Source organism: Micropterus salmoides, unplaced genomic scaffold, assembly GCF_014851395.1.
Source record: "Micropterus salmoides isolate LMB-PRFRI ecotype aquatic unplaced genomic scaffold, ASM1485139v1 Ms_hic_scaffold_20, whole genome shotgun sequence".
In the NCBI taxonomy this organism is placed as follows: domain Eukaryota; kingdom Metazoa; phylum Chordata; class Actinopteri; order Centrarchiformes; family Centrarchidae; genus Micropterus; species Micropterus salmoides.
Genome location: NW_024041151.1, coordinates 8,390,879 through 8,414,110, shown reverse-complemented (window position 1 = coordinate 8,414,110; position 23,232 = coordinate 8,390,879). Strand labels below are relative to the sequence as shown.

The 23,232-nt window shown below is 37.8% G+C and overlaps 1 protein-coding gene across 2 annotated transcripts; it reads right to left on the bottom strand.

Moving 5' to 3' along the window:
* Positions 1-4,110: 4,110 nt before the first annotated feature.
* arid6 (AT-rich interaction domain 6) lies at positions 4,111-8,730 on the bottom strand. Of its 2 annotated transcripts, XM_038732994.1 has the most exons (7): positions 8,547-8,730; positions 8,034-8,161; positions 7,768-7,924; positions 7,108-7,160; positions 6,642-6,739; positions 6,393-6,549; positions 4,111-5,834 (listed from the first exon to the last, which is right to left on the bottom strand). In XM_038732994.1, exons 3-7 carry the CDS (start codon positions 7,916-7,918, stop codon positions 4,458-4,460), a joined length of 1,836 nt encoding a protein of 611 aa, XP_038588922.1. In that variant the 5' UTR covers positions 7,919-7,924; positions 8,034-8,161; positions 8,547-8,730; the 3' UTR covers positions 4,111-4,457. The 2 variants fall into 2 exon arrangements, with proteins under 2 accessions (XP_038588922.1, XP_038588921.1); XM_038732993.1 differs by lacking the exon at positions 8,034-8,161.
* Positions 8,731-23,232: the final 14,502 nt, after the last annotated feature.

Sequence of the window (23,232 nt, the reverse complement as noted above, 5' to 3'; positions counted from 1 at the left end):
TGAGCCAACCATTTTTTTCTCCTCTCCATGTCAGCTGGGAAACCATACATTTGTACTCCTTTTTCTGAACGACTGCAGCAGCATCCCCACACAGCACAATAAACCATGCTGTAGACTATTGTAAGACAGTACACAGGCACGAACCACTTAACATGCTATTTTCTGGGTTTATTGGAGATTTATTAAATTAATAACCTACATGACAATCATTGATAGTCACCTTCCTTTTCTATCGGAAGTAATAAAGATCCCATTAGTCATTAAGATTAATTAACTCCAAGGGATTACTAAAAGGAACGTTAAAAAGTTAAATCTGATCTGAATTTTGAAACATTGTGTTTTCAATGTAAGGTTAGCCAAAAATGCCAACAAAGTAGGTGATTGTAGCCATTACTATCAAACATATATGTCCTTCTAACTACATACATACATACAGTGTGCTGTACAAATATTTTAATCAAGGCATTTATTGTATAAATTACCAAAAGTCGCTCGTTCATTTTCAATTGCCCGCCTAGGACTATCTGTGGTCTCCATGAGCCAAGTGACAATCAAGCATTTTGGACCCTCGCTGACGTGATTCTCTGTCTAAGGGCTCTGCTTAGCAGCATGTAAGTGATGTCATATCACGCTCTGTCAGTTTAAGAGGGTAACCTCTGACCCTGAGCTGTGAGTGACTGTGACGTGTATGTTAAGAGAGGCCTCCGATTCGTTTATGTAGATGCCTATCACGTTTCTTTTGTGATTGGTTAAGGGGTGGGCCTAACAGGCAGAGCAGATCGGAGTTATGGGTCAGCCTGCTGCTTAATTGTAAAGTGTAATTTAATTAATATACATACAGTCAGTATCCTGGCTAGTTTATAATAAGTTTGTGAGAGCTGTACTATTAGATAGCAACAGGTTAGCACCATCGCTATCAGCAAGCTAACGTCAAACACTATCCCACTGACAGCGCCATGTGTGACCTGATAAACACCTTTGGCTTCGAGGGAGACCATCCTGTGCCTGTTTTAATCATCTTTCTGAAAGGAGTGCAAAACATGACAACAGAGGGAGTCACCTGGACAATGCAATGAAACTGGGCTTAACATTACTTTGAAGAGTAAACATCACTGCCTGACAGGCGCTCAATTGAGCAGCATAACAAACAGGTGGAGGAAAACAGCTACAAACTCAGTTGGATCATAACATTTATTAAACTCCGTGGGAAAACGTTAAACCACACTGCGGGAAAGTGCGGTTTCAAGACCGCCTTGCCGCATTTATCCTCAAGTGAGCCCTCAGCTGTGGTGAGTGAAAGCATCTTTTATCATCCTGACTCTGTACTACTTCTGCATGTAGCCAGGAATGTTCTTTCCATTTTGATTTCAGGATCTCTGTGGAAAGCGGCTATAGAAAGGGTCTGGATCCCTAAAACGTCTATGCGTTGTTGACTTCAGTGGTGCTGAGCTTACTGCTCTTTGCTTATGAGGGCTCATTTGTTCTGAGCTTAGTTATGTCGGCTTAAATATTGCATTCTTAATTTAGGTTTGTGACAGTGTTACTGTAACTTGTGTCAATGCACTCCTCTCTCTCGCTCTCTCTCATTTAGTGTTTTGTAGAACCATGCTGTTTGTTGACATTAAAAACACAGTAGCAAGAGATTATTGTAGTTTCACTGGCATCTATGTTTTGAAAAGCATTTTTATGAAATAGTATGACTAATAAATAATTACACAAGTCTGTACAGACACATATATATTCCAATTAAATTATTATATAGTCTAATATGAGAGAAAAATATTTATGCTCCATGATATCTGTAATCTTGAGTAGGCTTATTCCCAGTGCATTCAGTGCACTCTTACAAATAAAAACTGTAGTTGTTTTTTTAAGAAAAAGGTCAACTTGTGTATTTGAAATGCATACAGATACATAACACATTAAAACAGGATTTTTATGGAACTCAAAATGGTAACGGAACTGGTTTTAGTCCATGGACATTAGACAATTAGTAACATTAACTGTAAAATAAGAAACCAAAGTATATCAGTCTGTGACTCTATAACTCAAATTTTAACTATTTTAACTACTATAACTATAAAATTTCAACTAATCTATATACCGCATAATAGAATTCCTGAAATTCAGTTATGGCTTTAGGTTTTAGTGTGCCACCCCAGGTTTTTCAGTGGCCCCATCCGGCCATCCCTAGGAACATTTTCTGGGGGCGCCGCAGTCGGTCAATACGGTCAAAAAAATACAAAGTCGGTCAGCCTGAGTTCCCTTTAGCGTAGTTTTTTCAACCCCTAGGGCTCCGCGGTCAATCCCTCACTGTAATTCCAACCATGCCTATAGTAATACTATGATGATGTTATATGTTCTACAGTGTGTTTATATATATATACTGTGTATATATATATATATATATATAGTATAGCAATACTAATTAATTATTACTACTGAGCTTGGTATATTTTAATGCACTTAAGAACTACAAATTTAGTTTCGTCATGCAGCCTTGTGCTGTATAATGACAAATAAACAACCTTGTACCTTGTACCTTGAAATATTATAGGAATACTCTAAATAAATAAAAAATAATCTAATAAAATAGCACAACAGAAACAATCCTATAAATTATATAGAACACTACAAACTTATAATAGGACACTATACCATTCTTATAGCATGGAAACAGTTAATTTTAAGGGTGGGGTCATTTATGTTAGAATATTATAACAAATTGCAAATGAGAGGTCTCACATTAGATCTCAAAACTGGCCCCCAGGCGACCGGTGTATGCAAATAAATAAAAACATAGCTCACTAATGCACAGTTTACATACAGGATCTTCTTTTGACTTAACTTTTCTTCTGGTGTTTTTTTAGTCTATATGCTATACTGTTCAGAAACCTTAAACTGGTGTAGAAAAATGCTGTAAAGTAAATGCTTACCTGGAACCTCCACCATGATTCATTGTTGCCTGCAGACACTCATTACTGTACCGCTCCCTTCTTCGAACAAACTGCCTACAGCAAAATATTTATAATTTTGACTCATCAGTCTGGAGTACCAGCTGTCATTTTTCTGCACCCCAGTTTCAGTGGTTCTATGCATAGTTGAGTTGCATGGCCCTGTTTCCATGTTGTGAGGTATAACTTTTTCGCTGCATGTCTTTCATTTCTGACCAGACTTCTCCGGACAGTAGATGGGTGTACCAGGGTCCCACTGTTTTCTGCAGCTCTTAACTGATGGCACTGCTGGACACCTTCTGATTAGCGAAGTTAGCATAATGTGTCTTTCATCTGCTCCAGTAAGTTTCTTTGCCAGACCACTGCGGTCCTCCGTGTCGCCTGCTTCTTTGTGCTTCTTTAAAAGAGCATGTGGAAACCCCTGTCTGTCTTGAAATGTCTACGTGGGAGAGACTTTTCTGTTCTAGAACAACTACCTTGTGTCTTGTTGCTGTGTTCAGTCTTGCCATGATATATGACTTTTGACAGTAAACTATCTTCCGCAATCTCACCTTGTTGGCTGAGTTTGGCTGTTCCTCACCCAGTTGTGTTCCTCCTACACAACTGTTTCTTTTTCAGTTAATGATTGTTTTTCAACCTATATATTGAATTTATGATCATTAGCACCCATTTGGTATAATTATTTAATCATATACCTGCCAATATGCCTACAAAATCCCTTAATATGTGAAGGTGTACCTAGAAGAATTCATGCTGTTTTGATATTGATTAGATTTAGATTTTTCTTCTGTCCACTCACTTTTTATTTTGTTAATTGATAAATATAATCTATTAACATGTCTGTTTTTGAAAGCATTCTTACTTTACAACATTATTCCATTTCCATTTTCCACAGATGAAATTTTCATAAAGGCCTTAAGTAATTTAAGATTGGAATATAATAAATCAGAAGTGGAGTGTCTCATTGCTTATTATACATATACATAGAGAGAAAAAGAGTTTGCTCCCATCCCACAGGAAACTAAATATTTTCAATTAAGTATTAAAAGGGAAAATTGATTGATTGAATGGATTTCTGTAAAACACCTAGTACACTACTAGGTGTTTTACAGAAATCCATTCAAGACGAAGAAGTAAAGACAACAGGATCACCCAGTGAAAAATGAGTCAAGAAACATCTATGTTATTTATTAGAATGTATTTAGATTTACATTGTCATTAGGTTAGAATTACATGTATTATACAGTAGTACAAGTACAAGTACAATATTTTATGTACAGAAAAAAAGGTCAGTGGTGCATATTCTCCTTCAATCAAGCTCTGCTCCTGATGTGAATGTATTAGGTCATTATCATCATTTTGTTAGTATGACCCATTGACAAATATATATTTTTTTATACTAAACAGAGAACTTCAATAAAATACAATATGTGTAAGAGTAATGTAATATGAGTCAGCTTTAATGTGGTGTTGGAGGATCAGTGTAATCATCTGAAATGATCTTCATGATGAGCTTGAGATGATTTTCTTCAGCTTCATAATCTCTTCAGTGGTGAGGTGCAACAGAGAAGCGGAGCTGGAATCCACCATCAGCACACCCGAGGGAGCCATCTCTGACTTCTCCTTCCCACCTGGGATGGTGTCTTCATTATAGGATTTAGAGACTGCAAAGTCTTGCTGAACTCTGATGGGACTAGATGGATAGATGGGGAGAGCCTGGGTCTCTTTGTCATAGGTATCCCAGCAGTTTGGGGATTTGGTGCTGTATGACTTATGAAAATCCTGCTGATCAAACAGATAGACATCCCGGCTAGCTGCATTTTTTATAATGCCACTTGAAGGCAGGGCCTTGTAGCTGGTGAATGGGATTTGGCTTGTAATGTGGTTATTAAGGGTGGTCTGGGTTGTTAGTGTGGGGCTTGGCAAATTCCTCTTCCTTAGCCTTAGATCCTCAGCAGCTGAGCTCTGGTGTTGGGAATTCATGTGAAATGTCAGGTTGGTGGGAAGGATGTCTGCGTCAGAATAATTCCTTTGTCCAGAGTTTTCTTCAAGGGCAGGAAGAGTTGGTAGCTGATTAGCTTGTGCATCATGCTTCGTGGCTGAGGGCCCATATAGCCTGAGCCAGCTGTGAAACACAGACAGCGGTATCTCAATTTCCATCTTGCCTCCATTCTCCCGAGGGAGGCTGGGCAGTACATGACTCAGAGTTAACCCCCTTACTTCGGGACTCCCCTTTCTGTCTTCTTTTGGCCGGATTGCAAAGTCTGCTTTTGGAGAGCTGGGTTTTTGTGTCATAGTGGTGGTGCCTTCCTCTGTTCTCAGTGTCAGAGCAGAGTCATATGTGGGGCTGCTTGAGGCTGTTATAGCGTTGACATCAACGACATATGCTTCCCTAGCTTTGCCCGGAAATGAATATTGTGTGTCTCCTAAACCTGCCTCATCATCTTGTGTCTCACATCCTTCATTTCTCACCACCTGTGGACCATGAGGAGTGTAGAGAGGGGATGCTTTATTCAAAAACTTTGGGTTCTTGCTCAGTGAAGGTGGGGTGAATGATGAGGCAGGGTTGCTGTTGGTTTCCTGTCTTGATGCTTTAACACTAAGGTTCAGTGGCTCAGTCAATCCAGATGTGGTTTTGTACTGCTCTGCCAGGTAGCGCAACTGCTCCAGTGGCTCCTTTACCCTGTCTGATGGGTTTAGGCGATATGGTTGGAAAGAAAACGGGGACTGGGGCGCAGGGGGGCTATGTGGTGTCAAAACTGGGCAGGATATAGGGACAGGGGGGGGCAGAATTGCAAGGCTTGGGTGATAATAGTGAGGGTAGTGGAGATGCAGAGGGAAGACCCGCCCTTGTGGATCTGGCTGGAGGTTCTGAGGGTTCTGTTGGAAAGATAAGTGGTGCGTCAGAGGTTGAAGGAATAGTTTCACATTTTAAGGAATATTCTCATCTGCTTTGTTGCAAGAGTTAGAGAAGAACAGTGATACCACTATCATGGCTGTATGTTGAATATGAAGCTACAACCAGTACCAGCTTAGTTTAGCTTAGCATAAAGACTTTCAACGGGAAAACAGCTACTATAGCCTGGAGTATTTCTTGGCTGGGAGTGGTTGCCAGGCAACCAATGGAGACTCCAGGAAGTTAAATTGTCATTTTTACAATTGTCATTTTTTGTACAGTTTTAACAAACGATCAATAGTGAGAGGTGTGAGTGGGAGGATTTTGTGTTGCATCAGAACCAGATTGTTCACAAGAATACGCTGCTTAGAAAAATAAATGTTATTTAATGTTGATAATGCATCATACAGTATCATACCATTTAATGAAGAATATTTATTTAATCACTCTCTGCTTTGCAGACACAAGCAGTGCAAAACATTTGAGCAATTTGCTATGCCTTTCTTATCTCGTTGTCTGTTTGAATATAAAATAACACCAACCTGGTGGAGAGGTATTGATAACAGTTTGCGTTTTGCGGGTCTCTGGCCATCATCCTTGTCTTTGCTGTAGTTGGCATAGGGGAAGTTCTTTGACTCATGATGAGGCAAGATATTCATCATTACACCTTTCACATGGCATTCGTATGGTAGAAGTAGCCTGCACAAATAATACATTGATAAGATAAAACCATTATGAAAACATACTGTCTACCTTCTAACTCACAAATTAACACTCCGTGTTTAACTCACTTCTCATAATGTCTGCGGGTGCAGGTTGCAGCACTTGTGCTTCGAGGGTTTCCTCCAAGCCTGTTGTACACTTGCTTCCACAGCTGCTGAGCAGTCACCTGAAAGAGTGCAGGATATTTTATTTTGTGTTTGCTTATGGGCAAATATATAGCATGAACCTATGTCACATACCACAGCAATTATAGCTAGGCCGATTTACAATGCAAGTCCTTAGATTAGCCTTTGTATGATGAAGATTGGCCATTATCAATATAATAAGGTTTGAAGTGTTTGTTTCTTCAAGATTAAGAAGAATTTTATGGTAATATTGGAGTTAGAAACAGTTTTGACAACAAAAATAAACAACAATGAATAAATTAATAATAATAATAATAATGTATTGTTATCAAAAATGTAATTTACTTAATGTAAAATACTGTTTCAATTAACAAAACAACTATATGGTAAATTGGAAATATTTGGTTACCTGGTGGTAGCCACCCAAGTCCTGGACAGTCTGGAACATCACAAATAGATCAACTGAAAAATAGGGAAAACATAGATGAAGATCAAATTCACTTCATTATTAGGATGTAGGGTTACTAAAATGTCTGATCATAATCAAATAATCTGCAGATTTTTTTCTCAATTAAGTGATTGATTGTTTGTTCTATAAAATGTCAGAAAGTAGTGATTTCCCGGTCCAGTCTTTAAATTGTGTTTTTTTGTCTGACCAGTATAAGACCCAGAGATGTCATTTCCTGTGTCCAATATTGCCGCTAGAGAACACTCACTAATTATACGTTATATTCCAGTATATCAGATGTGGACCACACCGTAGAAATTTCATGTAAATCAAATGAAGATTGTCACAGAAAGGTTGTTTACGGTTGCCAGTAGCTGTTGCAGTGAGACATCTGAGAAGATTTGTAAGTTTTCAAGCACCTTTAGCCCCTCAAAAATATGATTTATGTGGGGGGACGTAAGATTAATAATAATTCCTTGAAATACAACAGGGCCTTTGCAGCGGTTGCTGAAATAATAGAGGGGCTTTTTTGGTGCATAAAAGAAGTAAAATGCATTAAAAACAGTAGCTTGCTCACACAGAAACTGCGTCACAAAATTGGATAAAATGAATAATAAGTACTTTGTTTGAAGCCCAGATTTGGTATTCGCTCTATAGGTGTATCTCTCTTCTTCATGAAAAGGTAGAGCTCTTTAAGGAATTGTTTCTCTGTGATCTTATCCACCGGCTCTGTGGTTCTCTCCTCTTGGTTCTCTCTGTGTGCCATATCCATGTTTGCCTAAAAACACAATTAACAGAAAACATGAAGTTTGAAGTGATCATCAAGACCACACTTTAAAATCTGAAATATGACGTAAAGCGCTACTTGACCAAACACAGCACTAAACCTGAGATGCTCTGGTGACAATGCCTCACTGTTCATCTTGACTGATGATTGTCAAACACATCCAGGTTTTTGACCATACATCAAAGTTTCAAGTTTGTACTTGTGACCTCAGTGGAGTCAGTCCTGTCCCTTGAAACAACGCACCATTGATGTGAGACTAGAAAATGGCTTTGATCGTTATGTAATACTGTTATGAATTAAGTTAACATGTCAGGATACATATGCTCAGCCTTAGAGTATCTTCATTAGAAAATTATTTCAGTTTTAGTTTAGAACTCGTGTTACTTCCTCACGTTACTCATGTAACCTGCGCTTAGTTGTCATGTGTTTTATCGTTTACTATTTCTCATTTCTATCGCATTATTAATGCTTTTTAAACACATGAATATAATGATGTGAATATGATAATACAGGAAATACTGGCACCAAATTTTCAATTCTAGTACATGAAAGTGTCAGTTTAATAAAATTCTAAAACTCTTTTCTGGATACTATGTGAAATAGATTTCCTTACCTGTGTTTCCATTAGGAGAATAAGAATGGATAATATTATGTCATTGCCCTGATGATCAGAGAACAAGCAGCAGTGTACAGGTTAGTGTTCCCTCCAGTGTAGTAGAAGAGAGTAAGAAACACTAGTTGTGATGTCGCGTCACGTCAGTCACACACCTGTCCCTAGTATCTGTGTGACAATTTGGGCAACTGACAAAGGGGGTGTTTATTCCAACGTCTTCCTGCTGAGATTTCTATCGTCAGACCAGTTGAACCTGCTCTTGAGCTTGTTCACAAAAACGGTTTACTTGCATACTCTGACAAGTAATCCAGTAGAAATTTGCCTTAACAGGGAGTGTTATTTGAATATTTATGGTTTTAGTTATTTTATTTTATTTGTATATTTAGGCAACCCAAAATCACTGTTACAACAATGAAACATTTTATCCAGCTAGAGTTTGGATACCATTCATTAAACCGAAAACAAAATGTAACTTCTTTTAACAGACATAAGTTTTTTTAGTCTTTTTTAACAGAGGTATGACCAAATGATAATTTGAAAAAAGGTTTTGTCCTAGTTTTATTTACCTGGAATGTAATTTATTTCATTAGTCAATCACATACTTTGTTAGACCTTGTAGATCAAGTCCAGCTTACTGAACTCAGTGAGATTGCTCAATCACACCTCTCGGAGGATTAGTCAACCTTTTCCTTGGAGAAATAGAGAATGAATACCATAATCAGGAATTATATTTCTTGTTGAATGATGATTGTACTCTGCTAATGGCACTCTTGCACTATTGTCTCAATCTGTTTTGTTTTTGTTTATAGTGTGTTTATACGTGTTCTCTATACTGTAGCCTGTGCTTGATTTTATTACTGTATTATTGTATAAGAAAGCACATCGTGAGCAATGTACAATCCAGAGTCATATTCCTCGTATACCTATATATAATAAAGCTGATTCTGATTCTGATGATTGCGTTTCCTCTTCCCAGAATTAATTATTGCATACAGTAGTGGATTTTCATTGGACTTTGACATCTGTCTGCTAGTCCTTGTGTGTTCAGGTCAGTGGATTTCTTTGGGTGTGGCACTGCCCTTATCAAAACATTGAACATCTTGTCAGCATGTGTTCATTGTATTTAGCAATAGTATGAATGAAACCTGGCATGGATGTTGGAAGACAAATGAACGGGTGAAAGTTGTGTTATTCCTTCTCGGCAATGGATGACTGGAATTCCATTATGAAATCATTCCGCAGTAATGAGGTGTGCTCTTGGTTCTGTCTCATCTGATTACAGCTAATCACACATGACATACATGCTGTAACCACATAGCAATGTGTTATTGTCTCTATATTTGGACCCAGGGCGGCCCTGACAGTGTTGGAGCCCTAGGTGAGATTTGAAACCCCCCTTCATGTCCAATCCTAAAAAGTCCAGCACAGTGGTTGGGGTCATCACTTCTCAATCCTCAGGAATTGTTTAAAATAAATCAGCAGCCAAACTCACAATTCAAGTCACCTCCACATCATAGCCTAAATTGGGAGACCAAACCCTATCTGGGAATGTTTCCCCACACAGTGTGTCAATCCAGATATTATTTTCTTTCATTGTAGTCAGGCTTTCAGGCATTCTGCAGCTATTGCTTTTAAATAAGTTTTCTCCTTTAGATCCACTTTTCTAATTTAATAAAATCCCTGCTGAGTCCGTACACATGCTTAGCCTTCCCTTCTATTTTGAGTCAACGTTTGGGGAAATAACCTCTTTTTATAGGCCTACGTGGGAACTTTTCACCTCAATAATAAATTAATTAATTTTAATTCAGTTGTAAACTCCAGGACTTTAATCACTCCTGTGTTTCAGAAGGTTTTCTGCTCATATTCAAAACTTTCTGCACATTCAGAATCTTTCCCATAGTGGTTTCTGACATGTCCAGAAAGAAATTGCAATATTACGAGACTAACTTCATCATTTAATGAGAATTCATAATATTTTTAAGTCTACCTGGCCTCTACTCTGCTGTGCATTACATTATTTGTCCGGTGGTATATAGACTATCCTCTTTAGACCTTTTTAGACCAACACAGTTTGGGACTGCATGTGAAACTGAAACCAACCAAAAACCCTACTGCTAAGGCAGGAATCTCACCACAAATTCACATGTTAACTTCAGCAGCTCAGATAAAGTGCAGCTCACAGTCCAAAACAGAGCAAGGCTGTGCTTAAGTTTTAAGATGTTTAAATTGCAAAACTTTAACACTTCAACACAATCGCTGGTGTTGCATCAGCTGGGCGGAGTTGAAGTAGACAATAATAAAATAAATCAGACAAAGGCTACAGTGTAGACACAAATATACACACTATGAACAAAAAACAAAATAGACAGATTGACAATTGCAAAGGATGCAGGAGTAAAATATTATCATTATTATGTACATGTCGGAGGTGGATGTGATATACAGGTACACATACACATACACATTCGTGCATACATGTACACATGTACACAGTGAGATGGAACACAGTATGAACAGCCAGTCATATAGAGATTGATGAATAAATAATAAGTGATAACCAGTAAACAGGTGGCTGATTAGAGACAGAGTTACTGGATTATTGCACAGGAATTGTTCCTGACAATGTGAGTCAGAAATCAGCTGTTCATCAGAGTGATGGCTTGTGGGAAGAAACTGTTCTTGTGTCTGTCAGTTTTGGCGTACAGTGCTCTGCACGCCTACCAGAGGGGAGGAGCTGGAACACGTTGTGTTCGGGGCGAGATGGATCTGCAGGGATGTTTCCTGCCCGTTTCTTGACTCCAGAAATGTATAAGTCCTCAATGGAGGGCAGATTGACACCGATGATCTATTCTGCAGTCCTGACTGTCCGTTGTAGTCTGCGCCTGTCCTTTTTGGTGGCAGATCCAAACCAGACAGTGATGGATGTGCAGAGGACAGACTGGATGATGGCTGTGTAAAAGTGGATCAGCAGCTCCTTAGGCAGGTTGAGCTTTCTGAGCTGGGGCAGGAAGTACATCCTCTGCTGGGCCTTCTTGATAATGGTGGTCCGTGTTGGGCTCCCACTTCAGGTCGTGGGATATGGTGGAACCCAGAAACCTGAAGGTTTCCACAACAGACACAGGGCTGTTGAGTATGGTGATGGGGGGCAGAGTGGGGGGGGGCTCCTCCTGAAGTCCACAATCATCTCCACAGTTTTAAGTGTGTTAAGCTCAAGGTTGTTCTAATAGTCCGGGTGCTGGATGTGATGTTCCCCAGCCTCACCTGACTCCTGTCAGTCAGGAAGTTTGTGATCCACTGACAGGTGGAGGCTGGCACAGTGAGCTTGGTGAGTTTGGTGTTGAGGATTTTGGTGTTGAATGCCAAGCTGAAGTCCACGAACAGGATCCTTGCAAATGTCCCTGGAGAGTTGAGGTGTTGCAGGATGTAATGCAGTCCCAAACTGACTGCATCATCTACTGATCACTGTATATGTACTGACTCAAATTATTTCCAGTAGCATAACTTTCACATTACTGCCAATCCTACACATCATTCACTAGATTGTGCAGGTTTTAGCCCCACACACAAGTAATTCCCAAACATTTGTCATACACACTCCTGTCAGATTTCCTTAATCGTCAAGCAAGAGGTATTTACTAATTAAACTGTTCGGATTCAGTTTGCTTCTGTATACTAATACAGCTGCATGATAAAAATGCACCCATTCACTGTCAAACAACCTTGTCAAGAGTAATTAGAAACTAGTGAAAATCTTCTAGAGCAAGGACACCGGTGCCTGGCCATGAAAAGGTACCCGTGCAAATATTAATAACTTATTAATATTTTAAGACTGAAGACTTTTTACTACTGCCTTTAATTAAATCATATTTAAGGCTGTAGATTAATAACTTACACTGCAAAGTAGCTCTTACTGTCTGACTGACTGTAAAAATTGTATTTCAATTTCAGTTTCCCTGTGTTGCTTTTGTTTTTGCTGTAAAACACTTTGAATTGCCTTTTTGTTGAAATGTGCTATACACATAAACTTGCCTTGCCTTAAATATTCTGTCACCAAAGAAGTAACTTTTTTCAAGGCACTTCCTCTCTGTGTTGCATGTTTATTGAGATGTGAGTGGTGCAGTTGCTCTGTTATTGTGCCTGTAATTTGTCAGTATCACTAGTTTTCCAAAGTTGCTATTGTGTCATATCAAACAGTCTTATCAGAGTGGGATTATTATTTCAACTTTAAAAACTGTGATTTTAATTGTTAGTGTACACACTTTGAATCATCAGAAGTGTTTGTTAGTAGATTCTGCACCTAACCTTGTTTATTCATGTCTTTACTACAAATTCCATAGCCCCGCCAACAATAGGTAAACCCCCAACTATCTGCAGCAAGGAAGGAATCTCTGGTTGCTGTCTATGTGTATTCCAGCTCATGGTTTTGCTTCCAGACAATGATTTCTGGAATAAAACCACACCCAGCACACTAGATCTAATCTCTATAAACAGATATACAGTGCATTTAGTCATCCAACATTGCACAAGCTCATACAACATGCCAATCTATCTCTAGTGATGGCAAAGTACAAAATATTTTACATTTTATTTGAGGATATGAAAGCAGTACATTTTTCTCAGCAGAACTTCCAGTTGCTCTATTTCTACTAGATGTTTAAGTAGGACATTTTACTAAGGGGTGAACTTGATAAAGGGTTGTTGCTGTGTGTTTGTGTTTTTGTTTTTTTTCTGCCCTCTAGTCAAAAATAATTGAAAATGAATTCATTAAAAACTAGTTTAATTAATTAAATTTGATTCATTTAAAATGAGGCTAATTTTGCTTCTACAGTTTTATTTGGTGTGGTATGACTAGTAGCTAACGGATAATGTTAGCTAACACACAGTAGGTTATTCAGAAAATTCTGCGAAGCTACATATCTGTTGCTGGTTGCCCTCAAAAGGCCTGAACTAAAAATCATCAAATTCATGCATTGTTTCTCTCTGAGTAAAAGAGCTGAGGCCAGTATTGCAAGAAAAGATTCACTCCCTAGAAAACATTTTCTGTGCTGATTAAATGCCAAAGTAAAGGGATGGTACTTTTATGCACACATTTACTAATGATAAAGTACAAAGAAAATAATTTCCTTAATACCACAGCTTGACAAAATCCCTTTAACCATCACATCCTTGAATTGGCTTCTTCAGTTCAATGTGATTCAAAAAAGCCTGCTGAGTAAAAACTTTACAAGTGACTGATATTTCACACCCATAGCATGATGGCCACATTGCTTTGTGGAATCTAATGTTAGCTTAGCTTATGAAATAAAGATATTAGACTAATAAATCCTTTTAAATCTGAATGTTTATTAAACATCCCTCACATGGGTTCTTCACTGAGTTATTAATCACAGTTCAGATCATCATTCCAGTGAGACAACACGTATTGAGCGTGACTCGTAGACAGCCTTCAGATTCACTAATTGAATTTCTTCTAGTAATAGTGCACTCATTATCATATGAAACATCCATCCATCCATCGTCAACTGCTTATCCTATGCACAGGGTCGCGGGCATACGAAATATGACAATCACAAAAGATTAACAAATTCTATTTCCTTGTTTATTTTTCTATTCTCTACAGTGAGATATCTAGATTGATATTCACGGCAAATTTATATAAAATAGCAACATTTTATCGTAGATTCCTTACGCAGTGTGTTATCACACTCACAGCATGAAAAGTGCAGGTGTCACTAATAGCATTAACAATGGCCTTCCTGGAACTGGCACATGAATGCCTTTCATAATGATATTAATTGCACTTGATTGCACATGTCTAAGTGTCTGCAGTGAAAATAAGCTAAATGCAAATTCTCCAAACATAACTACTCATGAACGTCTGGAGTCGATGAAGCAAAACTAGAATAATGCCATCCATTTATAGAAGTACATTATACATTTAAATTCAGTCAGTCAATCCTTTGATTATAGGCAATATATGCTATTTCATCAGTTTGAACATTTACAGCAAGATGTAAATATTGAGAGAGCTGTATGATTATCACAAAATTGTATGATCATCATAGATGTTTTCATAAAGACATGTGTGACTTTTAAGAAGAGTGAAGATGCACCATGAATTCATTACATTTCTGGTAATGTGGAATGTCTTTATTACAAATGTGTGTGGAATCAAGTATCAAGCACGAATTGGTGGATTATGTTGGAAGGTAGGTTAAATGGATTTGTTTCCATTTTTAAAATAACGGCCTCAGGAGATTATATTATAATAATAATATAATAAAAAAGGTTATAATAATAATTATGCAGATTTCTTCTTTTTATGCATTAGTAAAAAAGAAAAAGAAATCACAGCAGTCTTACCCTGTAGAGGATGATATCGTAAGAGATCAAACACTGATCAGTCTCACTCAGGTGGATGATCAGTGTTCAGAAATGTGTTTATTTAATTGTTCAAAACTCATTATAATAAATAATTAGATAAATAGATAAATATTTCACCAAGATTTTGCTTTACTGGTGGCTCAGTGCGGCTGTATCCTTTATCCATTGACTAGGTTTAAACTTTATTTTCAAAGTGATAAAACACAAAAATAATGAAGTCAGATGTGATAAAAAATAATATTAAATACAGACACCTCATCCTAAAATAGATCAATCTAAACATAACTTAGAACTTTATCTTCTGTCCCAAGCTCTACAAATAATATCTGCCACGAAAAAAGGTTCAGTTTCTAAAACACAGCTCAAGGTTTTCATGACCAGAAGAAGTAATTGGAAATGAAGGACATTTTACTAAAAAATTATTAAACAATGAGCATTACACATGAATATAATTCTCTAGTTTCAATCTCACCTAAATCACACAGGGAGACAAATAAACCTGTACCTGAATGTAACTTAATCTGAAATCTGAAAACAATAGTTAGGTGCCTGTAAAAACATTGAAACAGGTATTTCTTGCTGTAATCATTCCTCCTTTTCCACACAGCAAGTAATGTAACTAACGTTAGCCAAGTTGTCGATTAGCAAATTGTGCCTACAGTTGCTGCTGTGAAGCTAGCATGCAGAGAGTTTGTTTTCAATTTGTTTCCCATCTACAGAGCTGTGTACAAACACAGCTTTTTTTTCAGTGCAAACACAGAACAGAAAGCTATCAAACTCTGAGGAGATACTTGTGGAATTTGACAAGGATGTGTAAATTTATGATGTACTTGGTAATGATGCAATTTTGTCAATGACACATTTCCTATTGAAAAATATGTTTTGGCATTTGTAATTACTTTAGTACAAATTGTACAACTTAAGGGTTATACAACCTTTTTTTACTTTAACAGTATCAATTCATTTCAGTTTTTTTTACATAGTATTAGCTTTTTTAAAAACTATATGTACACATTATTTCATATAAGATTTCAAATCAGTCACAGTTATTGTCAAGGTATACTTCCATTCTATTATTACTTGAATATTTTCTCTCTCTATCTTTCTCTCTCCATTTGAGTTATTTTATGTGTTGTCCTGAAACCAGTGCCAAATTATTCCAATATTTAATGCACTATATTGGACCACATTGCATTATGTATTGAAATAGACATAAACTGTAATAAACACTTGCAATTATGTCATTCAGCCCAAATGAACAGGCTGACTTACCTGCCTTTCTACCAGTGTACCTGCCTACCTACCTGCGCACACTCTGCTGTGCACTCAGTGTGCATGAAAATGTGTTTTGAGGGAGGCCTGAAGGAAGAGGATGGGATTTTCTTTTGTTTCAGTTAGATCCTTTCAAAATCTAGCTGTCTTTTGCTGGTTTCTCAAAAGCTGCAAAATCCAGCTTTAATGCACTTTTATGAACCATTTTGTAAATAGGCATAAATAGTTAGTTTATCAGCTCAAAACTATATTGTATCTTTCATGCAATGGATTGCTCATCATATTCATCTACAAAACTAAGATACACATATGAATGTTTTGTACAGTGATTAGGGAACACAGTCTTTCGGAAGAGTAGTTTTCTGGGATTTGTCACATGAAGAGAAAGAGAAGTCAGATAATTATGCATGTGGACAGCTTTATCAATGTTAGCATGCAGGTGTTTAAAAATCCCATGCTCTTAATATTTAGAGGCATGTCTAAATAGAGGCATTTCCTTCATCTTACGTCAACATACCCATCCTGCAAGGCAAAGATCAGTAATTACAGAAGTAATGAAAGAGACAGAATGAGAAAGAAGGTATTAAAGTTTTCCGGCTGCAAAACAGATAGCACTGTTAAAGGAAGCATTCAGTGTTTGTTATGGAACTTCTCATAACATAGTTCCATCTGCATTTCGCGTATGTGTACGTGCGCTCTACTTATTCCAGGAATGAAGCTGTAGCTGCCTGACTCTAACCCAGGAATCTAGTTTTACAGATCTTAAGACAGACCCGGTAATAAACAAGTTTATTGGTTGGACAAAACTTAAATCATGCAAAAACAGATCATGAACTGTAAATATTTTAATTGGTGATACTAAAATATAACCGGTGTAAATAGTTGTTACATGCACACCTGGCTTCATAGCACAGAGCTTTTTTTGTGATCTCTGAAAGTGTGAAAGATTCATCTATTCACAGCAGACATTTAAAGAAATAGCTGCACCAATTCAATCAACCTGTGTCAGATTAAAATGAGAGGTTTCTGAGTGTACAGTCTATATACTGTGTGTCTGAAGTAATAAAAGAGATAAGAAAAATGCTAGTAATTCAAAAAAAGTGGCGTACTGTGCTTTACAGTGCTCTTACTGAACTAATGTTATAGACATGCATGACAGTTGCAAACTGACAGAGATCCACCTGTGCTTTGTTATATTTAGTCAGAAATGTATTATTGACACAATCAACCAAGGATCTTATATGAAAGGTTACTCTCTCAGTTTGCTCAACACAGTTATCACACACAGTATGCAAGAGTAAGGTTCACAGCCTTGTAAAGTCATGTACAGACTGAGAAAGAGAAATTAGACAATTGTGCATGTGTACAGTTTTTAACGTTCGCATGCAGGTGTTTTAAAATCCTGTGCTTTTAATCTTTAGATGAGTGAGAAAAGTTCATTTCATCTTACCTCACCATAACTATCCTGCAAAGGCAGAGAGCAGTAACTATGGAAGCAATGAAGTTGAGAGGGGGGTTTAACGTTTTCAGACTGTCCAGAAAACAGCGTACCAGATACAGAAGTTGTAATGCTTTTATTCTTTGCCTTTTTAGGCAGAATATTTTACCCTCCCAAAATCATTGCATAGACCCTACATAGTACGTTGAAAATATAGATACTGCACTCTGCCTCTGGGTATGCGTTATGAAATGCAAGGGTAAAATGCAGTACCTAAAAATAAAATGTGCCCATTCAGATCGTATATGTTGTTTTGGGTGTCATTGGCAAACAAACTATTCTGTCGTTTAGGTATGAGGATGTGTTGTTCCAATCATACATACCTGTCTCAGGCGTTTCCCCTCTGTGTTCTCCTCAAGCCATACTAATCAGTTTGTCATTGTGTCTTCATCTTTTGGCTATCTAATGAAGATTAAATTTATCACAATACATACCTGCGATTTTGAAATGTGTGGGTGGAGTATATGTGCAGAAGACCACAAAGCAAAGCCATTTTCAAGCATATTAAGAATGTTATGAAACAAAAAACTAGCGTACCATAAAATGTATAGGAACAGCACAATGCTCTGAAGGATTTACAGATTCAGATGTATGTGAAACAGTGGCTATGTGTCTCAAGGGTTTATTAAAACAAAGAATGTCGGTTGATGTTGACAAAAGGTACGTTGGCACCGGTGCACTTTTGTAAAAGGGGATTTCTATGTAGAGACCAATGCATGTTTCATGAACAACAAATCAAGGATATCTTTATTGTCCTCGAGGGGCCATTTGTTGTACAGACAGTAGTCAACACACTATCAACAGTCACAACTCACAAACAAGCAATATAATGTACAAAAAGGCCAAAAAAACAAAAGAGGTAAGACCAACGTTAAAGTAAAAACAATAAAATGGAATTACAGTGAATTATTGAAAAGGCCAATGGCAGCTGGGAAAAATTAATTCCAAAGTCTGTTTGTCCTGCATGTTGGTGTCCTGTATCTACAGCCCAAAGGAAGCAACTTAAACTTCTCAAACAGAGGGTGGCTAGGATCAGCCAGGATTGAATGGGCCTTCTGTCCAAACCTCATATAAGTGCGGGAGGTTGTCCAGACTTGTGCTTGCAATTTTCCAGCACACTTTGAAGATGCTTTGCAATGTACTTCTGTTCTTAAGGTTGTGTGACCTGTACCAACTGACCAACGAGAAAGTAAGAACAGATTTGATAAAACAAGAATAAAACATTTTCAAAAAGTGCTGTCAACATTAAAACTCCCAAGTTTACGATAAAAATATGCTGGGGTTTTTTTTGTCTGTGATTCTGTTTTCCCTGTTCTCTGCCTGCCTCCCTGTGTCCTGTGTGTGTGCTCTCTCACTCTCCCTCCGCTCCTGAGCCCAGCCAACGACCTGCACCTGCATCTCGTCAACCTCCTCCTCTGCCTGCCACACCTGCCAGTAATCAACTCCATCTCTGCCAGTACTTCAACCCCGGTTCTCCACACTACCTCTGCTTGATCGTCATTGCTCCTTACCCGGTGCCACTTCACCTTTCAAGCTCACACATATTCAGCATCTTTTCTATTTCCCTGTGCTTTGTCTCCTCTGCGTCTGACCCTGTTTTTCTGTTTGTCTCTTCCCCGGTTCACTCACCCTCGTCCTCAGCCAAGTCAGCTGGGCTCGTTCACCTGCCCTCTCCCCTCGGACTCCCCCCCCCATGGCGTCCTCCCAGTTCTCCCGTGCCTCCTCTCTTCCTTGGCCCCCAGTGTTCCCCAGCTCTCTGGTCTCAGTCTCCTCGGTTCCCCGTGCCTGCATTTCCCCGGAATCCACCTCCCCCTCAACTCCAGTATAAAACCTCCAAATAAAACCTGTTAATCCCCAGAGTTGCGTTTATTTATAAGATTTATAAAAAAAGATTTATTAAAGTGTATGACGATGTGTGAGTAATCTATGGTGTTCACAAATGCATTTTCCACAATCAAAAACCAATCAATTTGAAAATATGTACAACAATGCAACATGTTATTTCATAACATTATAAACACTTACAGGGTAAGTGAATAATGCTGTTTATCTAGTTACCGTAGCACCTGTCAGTGGGTGGGATATAGTATTAGGCAGCAAATGAACTCATTCATTCTCATAAAACACTTGCTAAGCAAGTCATTTGACATTTTTGAAGCGAGGGACTCTCCAACCAAGTATTATTTACACTTCCTGCCTCTCTTAGCTGAGGAAATATGAACAAATGAATGTGACACAGACACAGAACCACACAGCAGGTGGTAATCAGGGTATTCATCTACGGTACATGCAGCACATACTTTCCTAGTGCATGTAATTTGTTTAGGTATTCAATTACAAGACCTTGTTGTTGCAGTCTGGAATAAAAGTACCGTATGTACTACTGCCAGACTGTGTGCAATATGATAGCCATGTTCCATTGCGAGTCAGTGGAGGGGGTAGTGCATCAGGAATGTAGTCATACAGTCATTACTGTAAGTCATATGAAATGAGGATATGAAGACAAGGTGCTTTTTAATTGTATTGGTTTACATTAATGTCATTTCATTTACTCGATGAATGCGTCCACTTGTGCAGTATGTTTTTGAAACAATCTGTCCAAGGTAACAATTTTTTGGAAGGCATGTGCATGACACTGTTATTACTCATGTCACGTCATAAAAACTGACTTGAACACGAAGTAAACTTTATGGTATGGAATTGGGTCAACTCACTGGGAAAATCATGTCTAAAAATCTGTTTAGTGTTACTGCACATTTCACTGGTATAAAGAAAAATGTGTGCTAAGGTACTCAAATCTTTCCTGTGTGACTTTGTGACAATTCTCCTTAGTGGTCAAAATGTTAAAGGTTCCTTACTTCACCACATAGTGGAGCTGTGGCTCCAGCTTTCATATTGCTTTTCCTGCACTGAAATGCCTGTGTAGCATCACATAAAGGTTTGGCTGAACATAGTATATCATATTATGTGTTTAATCTGCTACCCAAATGTATACATATTTTATATATTTAATGCTCTTCCCTGTATACGTTGCAACAAGTTGGTAGACAACAAACAAATGTGTAAACCATGGAGGGGGTTCATATTGTTCTTGCAGTTAGATAACATTTTTCATTTCTGCCATGTGTTTCTGCCCCAGCATCCATAGATGACTGACTCCAATGCATAGGAAATGAATAGCGAATTCAGATTCACTCTGTGGTTATGTTTTTTCAAATCAACACACCTTGTCATATTTATAATGGAACCTTTTTACTGCAAAAATGGTTGAACCTCCTTTTTGTTCTGTTGTGACATCTATAAAAGCAAAATCCTGCTGCTTGCTCTGCTGCTCTTCTGCAAGTCAACAGAAAGGTAAAATATAATTTCAGAGGCAAATGGTTAGATTGACACTTGATAAGTTGGTGAACTGCTGCAAAGGTCATGCCAAAGAGGAACTCCAAATGTCAAACATCCATCTCTGAAGTTAAAGCCTTTGTAAGTTCTGATGAATTGATATTCTTATCCAGACTCCAGAAATGTCATGACTGATATTTTGATGCCGATTATACATTTACTTTTCTAATAATTGTAAACTGAGCATTGATGGACATCTGTGACATTGGTTTAGTAATATGAATTTCTGATGTGTGTGTGTGTGTGTATGCATGTATGTGCTTTGTTGTGTAACAGTAGAGGGAGTATTATTTTGAGCAAATACCTCTGACCTTTGTTGCCCTTAGTGCCCTTTCAAACCAAGATCGAATTTCTAACAGTGATAACCACCTGAGGCACTATAAACCGAAAGGGGCATAGTTTGGAGGGCATTTGTAGTGTAGCAAATGTCACTATTTGCATGCCAGTGAATATCAAAGCCAAGCTTCTGCTCACCAAAGACACAAATACAACAACATTTCTTTTTTAGTTTTTCATTTGGAAATACATTGACCTTTTTCTATTTTTGGTAATGTTATCTGTAAGGACTTGCCTACTTGGAGAATGATACATTCATGATACAAATGGCTAAACACAGATAAATAGGTGCTGATAACATGATGACAACATCCTGGGCAAGGAGTCAGCTAAACAAATCTCAAATTCGGCCCACGGATAGCCAGCAAGTGATAGGTTGCAGGAGAGCAATCGCAAACTTTGCAGCAAGAGCAAGCTGGGAACCAAGACAAGCAGACAGATTTGGAAGATGTGTATGCTGCTGAATTCAAAGTCAACTTTATTGTCAATTCTACCATGGACAAGGCACACAGAGGATTGAAATTGCGTTTCTCTCATGACCCACGGTGAATGTAAGACAGAACAAATATCAAAAACAGTAATTAGTAAGTAAGTCATACAGTTAAGAACACATTATTCACAACAGTTATTTACAATCAGTGCAACAGTTAACAGTCTGATATAAATACTTGGTCCACAGTGCAACAGTGCAAAATATTGTGCAAGTACTGTGCAAAATCTGTCTATGTGAGTATCCACAGTACAAATATAGCAGCAGTTATTAAGTTTTTTTCAGTTCTTTGTATCAAGGTGGCTGGTGCTGGATATGGGTGGGTGAGTCCCAAAGTTCCAAATCAAAATTTTTGATTAATGCTTTTGTTTGGCCTGAGCTGGGATAAATTTGAACACTGAAGGTTTCTGCTTAAATCTTAGATTAATTTATATAAAGGCCACTATGTGTAGAATTTGCCCCATTAACAGTACTAATGGCAGGACGTGGTACACAGAGGTGAAGCATTCTGGACCCTGTAAATAAGCATTCTCTATGGGCCCCTCCCCACATCCTACCCATTATTATATCCCACTATTCACTGTAGTATCTTTGTGGACCTTCCTCACATGAGCAGCTAGCCTGGCTCTGTTTACAAGTAAAGAAACACTTAATGTCATCTAATTTGTTTAATCCTGGAGTCTCCACTATCTGGCAAACTCACACAACAAGGAAATTATTGCTCCCAGCTAAGAAATAATCCTTCCCATAACCCTCGTAAAACCACAACTTGTTCTGGAAGGCAGATTTTTTTCTTTATATTTGGACAGAGCCAGGCTTGCTGTTTCCCCCTTGCTTCCAGTCTTTATGCTAAGCTAACCTAACAGTCTCCTGGCTCCAGCTTTTTATTTAACAGACAATTAAAAGAGTGGTATCAATATTCTCATCTAACTCTTGGCCTGCCTACCTACCTACCTGAAAATGTTTTAATTTACAAGTGGGAACCCTTCAGGTTATTATGCTTTTTTTTTTAAAAGACAAAAGTGAATAATTACAGTTTAAAAGGATGATTTGTACATTTATAGCTTGTTCACTGAACTTATTCAGTTTCATTCCTGACAAATTAAAGAACAGGCTATGTGTATATTTATGACAGAATGACTGCTCCATCAATGACACAGGATCACAACTGTTTATATATTATATATATATATATATATATATATATATATATATATATATATATATATATATATATATATATAAACATTTGACTCATTTGGCAGACACTCATTAATGTTAAGATTGTGCTTGTTGTTCATCATCATTTA

Coding starts and splice junctions, on each gene's coding strand:
- arid6 (XM_038732993.1), bottom strand. Junction 6,550..6,641: donor ACCCGCAGACATTATGAGAA/GTGAGTTAAACA, acceptor TTATTTGTGCAG/GCTACTTCTACCATACGAAT. Junction 5,835..6,392: donor TATCAATACCTCTCCACCAG/GTTGGTGTTATT, acceptor TCTTTCCAACAG/AACCCTCAGAACCTCCAGCC.